Genomic DNA, 5,524 nt, shown 5'->3' on the forward strand with positions numbered 1-5,524 from the left:
AAATATATTTCAACAATCAATTCCAACGGCATCAGCCGGTAACGTTGTACACGAAAATAAGAACTCTCTAGAGCCTCGTCTAGTGGCCGCCAGGTTTCGTATAAGTTGTTCTTTGGAATTCAATTAAAATAAACTTTTATTTATAGAATCAATATTCTATCATTTTTTTGCCTGAAATAATTAGTTACACAATTTATATACATTCTTGTGCATTTTTAAATAATTATTTATTTAAATTACAAGAATTGTTTTTGAAGTAATTTTGAATTGCGCGCCAAGTACGGCTAACCAGCGCACGGCCCTAACGCAAGCGCAGCAGCACAGGATGCCAAGATTGGTATCACTGATCAGAATTGCGAGTTTTTCCAGTTTTTTCATTGTAATACTTGCTCTGAATGCAATTTCAGCAAATTTTTCACGAAATAATTAAAGATACATTACAGAAACGATGACTGAGGAAATCCAGCAGATTTTCAATTCCTTCCAGGACTATCTAAACACCGAACAAGATTTGCGAGAGGTAATTTTCATGATTTATCGCCTCGGTTTAACACTTTCGAGGTTATGACGACGCCGCTTTTTATTAAAAAGACTCACCTTTTATTTATTTTTCAATAAAAATGACACGGCCTTTACAAAAAAACTGGGATTTTCAAAGCTGTTTGCCTTCATTTTCAATTTTAGCCAACTTTATTCGGAATTTTGAAAGCAGTACTTAATTTGCCGATAAACTTTCAAGATTTTGGGAAAATTTTGCACTTTTTGAGATATTTTTGTACTTATATTTAATAGAAATTTCAGTAATCGCTCCGAATTGACAATTGACCGACAAAAAACGGGACAATTTGCGTTTTACGTACCATAAAATCTGCCTGGGCTGAATAATTTTGAAGGTTATGTGTTGTGTACACAGGTGTTTTTTTTCTGTGTACGTAGCGTCGCAAATTAACTTCGCGAATGATTAAAATCTTTTTCGTACTTTCGTAACGCGCATTGTTTAGATAAGGATATAAATAGACTTTCGTTTTTTAAGAGGTGTTTGCTTAATTTTTTTTATTCTACTTCTTAAAGTTATTTTTTTAATTCGCGAATTTATCTGTTTTTTTTCGGTAATTGAAAATTAACACAGAAGTAATGCATCAAATTAAAAAATTTTAAATAATTTAAAAAATATATGTAAGGAATATGTATTATATTTATTTCATTATTTATTTTCTACATTTCAATATATAGCCCAATTTTGCAAACAAACTTATTGTTTTTGTTTTAATTACAGTTTTTCAGTGAATTATTTTAAGTTTAATTTTCAACCAGATAGTTGAATTTTCTATCAAGAAGATTAGTTTTTTACTCGAAAGGACGTATTTTTAACAAAATACATGAATTTTGAAACAAATGGTTCCATTTTTTAACGAAGAAATATAATTATTTATATTTTGATAAATAAAAAATTAATTTTCTGTGAACCTGTTTCATATTATACCGAATTGTTAAAGTTTCAAACAAAAAAGAAGATTCTACTATAAAAGACGAATTCGCAACAAAAAATATATTTTTTTTACCCGAATAGTACCTGTATAGCTTTTTTTGGACAAAATTTATCTTTTTGATTAAAAATCTAGCTCATTTTTAATCAAAAAGATAATTTTTCCCCAAAAAAGTCTATTTTTTAAAACAGTTGTATTTTTTAATTGAAAAAGATCTATTATTAAATTTTTAATAATAAAAAACGAATTATCTGCCAAATTGTTGAATTTTCAAGCCAAAAAGATGGACTTTCTACAACAACAAAAAAAAGAATTTCCAACAGATTACATAAATTTTTAACCAAATAGTTGAATTTACGACGAAGAAGATTAATTTGCTACCAAAAAGGATATATTTTTCACAAAATACATGAATTTTGAATCAAACCAAATTTTTAATTAAGAATATGATTTTTCTACCGAAAAGACGATTTTTTAACAAATTACCTTAATTTTTAAATAAAAAGTTACATTTTTAAATTGAAAAAGATGAAGTTTCAAACTTAATTAAAAAAAAAACGAAGTTTCTACAGAACATTTTCATTTTCTAGTCAAAAAGATTAATTTTCTACCCAAAAGGACGCATTTTCAACCAAATACATTAATTTTGAACCAAAAAGCTACATTTTTAACCAAGAAGACAAATTTTCTACCAAATAGGCAAATTTGCAACAAATTTCCTTGATTTTTAAACAAATAGTTACATTTTTTAACTAAAAAAGATGAAATTTCGAACTTAAATTTAAAAAAAAAAACGAATTTTCTACAAAACAGTTTCATTTTCCATCAAACTGTTGAATTTTCCAGCCAAAAAGATTAATTTTCTACAAAAAAATACGAATTTGGAACAAAATATATAAATTTTTAATCAAATAGTTGAATCTTCAACAAATTACCTTAATTAAAAAAATAGTATCATTTTTAAACTGAAAAAGGTAAGTTTTTAAATTTTAATTTAAAAAACAAAAACATTATCAACAAAACAGTTTAATTCTCTACTAAGAAAGATGAATAAAATATATATATATATTTTTATCAAAATATAAAAATTTTCAACCAAGAAGATTAAGTTTCCACAAAAAAGGCAAATCTTTAACAAATTACCTAAATTTTTCAAACAACGGTTTGAATTTTTAAACTAAAAAATATAAAATTTTAATTTAAAAAAACGAATTTTATATGAAACAGTTTAATTTTATACCAAATTTTTGAAGTTTAATACCAAAAAGCTAAATTTTCTGCTAAAAAAGGCAGCCTCAAAAAAGTATGAAAATTATTAAACAAATAGTTGAATTTTTAAGCGAGAGGAATAATTTCCTCAAAAAGACGAATCTTTAACCAAAGAGATTAATTTTCTACGAAAAACGCAAATTTTTAACAAATTAACTTAATTTTTAAACAAACAGTTTAAAAAAACGATTTTTCTACAAAAAAGTTTAAGTTTCTACCAAATTTTTGAATTTTCAAGCTGAAAAGATGAATTTTCGACTAAAAAGGCCAATTCTCAACAAAATTTATTTTCTGTGGAATTCGTAATATTTTCAGAATAAATTTTCAGGGTGGCGACCAGGAATTAAATTTAAAAACCGGGCATTTACTTCTGATTGCGGTAAAATAAAAAAATTCAACAACTTAATTTAATTTGCAACCAAAGAGATGATTTTTTTAACGAAAAAATATCAAATAAATTTCAAATAAAATGATCAATCTTTCTGTAAAAAAATTAATAGTAATTGATGGAATTTTCAACCAAAAGTTAAATAATTGAATTTTAAATTATGTAAATTAATTTTCTACCAAATTGTTTAATTTTCAACTAAAAAAGATGAATTTTGTACAAAAAACGCAGTAGTTATTTAAAAAAAAAATTAAACTAGTTGTTTGAAAATTTATTTACATTGTGAAATCAATTTGGTTGAAAATTAATTTCTCAAATTGAAAATTTAACTGTTAAATTGTTGGTTGAAAATTGATCTTTTCTGGTTCTAAATTCATAAATTTGACTGAAAAATTGTATTTTTTACTTAAAAATCCAACCATTTGGTTGAAAATTTACGTATTTTGTTTAAAAAAACTTTTTTGTAGAAGATGTTCCTTTTCTTTAAAAGTTAAACCCCTTCTTTAAAAAATCTCATTTTTGGTTAAAATTTCACGTATTCCAGTGAAATATATTTTATTTTAGTTGAAAAATCACTATTTAATTTTTTTATTGAATATTCATATATTTTAATTAAAAATTCATTTCGTTAATTAAAAAATGAGCTATTTGATTGAAAACTAAACTTTTCATTGGACTAAAATTTTAATTAAATCCATTTTTGGTTGAAAAATAATTTTTATAGTCGAAAATCCGTACTTTCTGGTTTAAAATGTAACTATTCCAGCTAAAGATGTACCATTTCAGTTTTTTAACTGAAAATGTAAGTCATTCCTATTGAATATTCCATAGTTTAGAATTTTATTATTTAAGTTTTGATTGACAATTTATATTTTTTACTCAAAATTTTATTGTTTATTGTAGAAAAATCAACTGCATACATTTTTAACTAAATAGTTGATTTTTCTGCCAAGAAGAAAAAATTATCTGAATTTTCCAACAATATATTTGAATATTTGAACTAAAAAAGACGAATACTCAATAAAATATATAAATTTTAAACCACATTGTTGACTTTTCAACTAAGAAGATTAATTGTCTACAAAAAACCCGAATTTTCAACAAATTACCCAAATTTTTAACCAAATAGTGGAATTTTCAAACCAGAAGAAAAAATTAGCTAAATTTTGAAACAAATGCAGTGGAATATTTAAACTAAAATCTATGAATTATTAATTTTCAATAAAAAAATTAGTTTTCTACAAAGCAGTGTAATTTTCTAACAAATTGTTTTTTTTTTTTTCAAGCAAAAAAATACATTTTCAGTTTAAAAAAAATAATTTTCAACCAAAAAATTGCATTTTCAATAAATTAATTTAATTTACAACCCACTAGAAAATTTTGCAACTAATAAAATTATGAATCTTTGAATGAAAAATTCACCACAAATTTGATCGAAGATAATATTAATTCGAATTTTAAAAAAGGCTATTGGAACTAAAAAGACGAATTCTCAGCAAGAGTTGAATTTTTAACTAAGAAAGATTTTTCGTTAAATAAAGAAAAAATTTCATCGAATGTCAAATTTTGAAACTAAAACCGATCAATTTTTAAATTCCAGATAAAGAAATTGTTTTTAACAAAAAAAAACTTTTGAACAATGTTGTTTAATTTTCACTTAAAGAGATGAATTTGCAACTAAATTTCAACTAAAAATATCACCTAAATTTCTAATAAAATGATGAATCTCTTAGTAATAAAATTAATTCTTAACAAATTATTTAGATTGATTTTCTACCAAATAATTAAAATTTTTAAAAATACATAAGTTTTCTGCTAAATTGTTAAATTTTCAACTAAAAAAGATTAATTTTGAACCAAAAATAAAATATTAAATTTACAGTTAAAAAAATTAATTTTCAACCGATGAAAAAACGAATTTTGAAGAAAGTGGTTTAATTTTCAGTGAAAGACATTTTGAACTAGGGAAGATTTTTCAGTCAATAAAGAAAAAACTTCATTAAATGTCAAATTTGAAAACTAAAAACGATCAATTTTTAAATTCCAGTTAAAAAAATTGTTTTTAACCAAAAAAAAAAAAAATTTCAACAATGTAGTTCAATTTTCAATTAAAGAGATGAATTTTGAACTAAAAATATTAACTAAATTTCAAATAAAATGATGAATCTTTTATTAATAAAATTAATTTTTAACGAATTTGGTAGATTAAGTTTCTAACAAAAAATAAGAATTAAAAAAAAATTACATAATTTTTTTACCAAATTGTTAAATTTTCAACAAAAAAAAAGATCAGTTTTGAACCAAAAATAATTCAATTAATAATAAATAAGTAATTCAATTTTAAGAATTAATTTTCAAACAAAATAATACAATTTTCAAC

The 5,524-nt window shown here is 23.0% G+C and overlaps 1 protein-coding gene across 1 annotated transcript in view; it reads left to right on the top strand.

The window, feature by feature from the left end:
* Positions 1 to 360: 360 nt before the first annotated feature.
* LOC117168211 (translin) overlaps positions 361 to 5,524 on the top strand; it is a 28,831-nt gene continuing 23,667 nt past the window's right edge. Inside the window, exon 1 of the mRNA XM_033353695.1 lies at positions 361 to 520. Coding sequence (XP_033209586.1) covers positions 449 to 520 — 72 coding nt within the window. The 5' untranslated portion in view covers positions 361 to 448. The remainder of the gene's footprint in view (positions 521 to 5,524) is intronic.

This window comes from Belonocnema kinseyi, chromosome 1 (assembly GCF_010883055.1).
Source record: "Belonocnema kinseyi isolate 2016_QV_RU_SX_M_011 chromosome 1, B_treatae_v1, whole genome shotgun sequence".
Classification (NCBI taxonomy): domain Eukaryota; kingdom Metazoa; phylum Arthropoda; class Insecta; order Hymenoptera; family Cynipidae; genus Belonocnema; species Belonocnema kinseyi.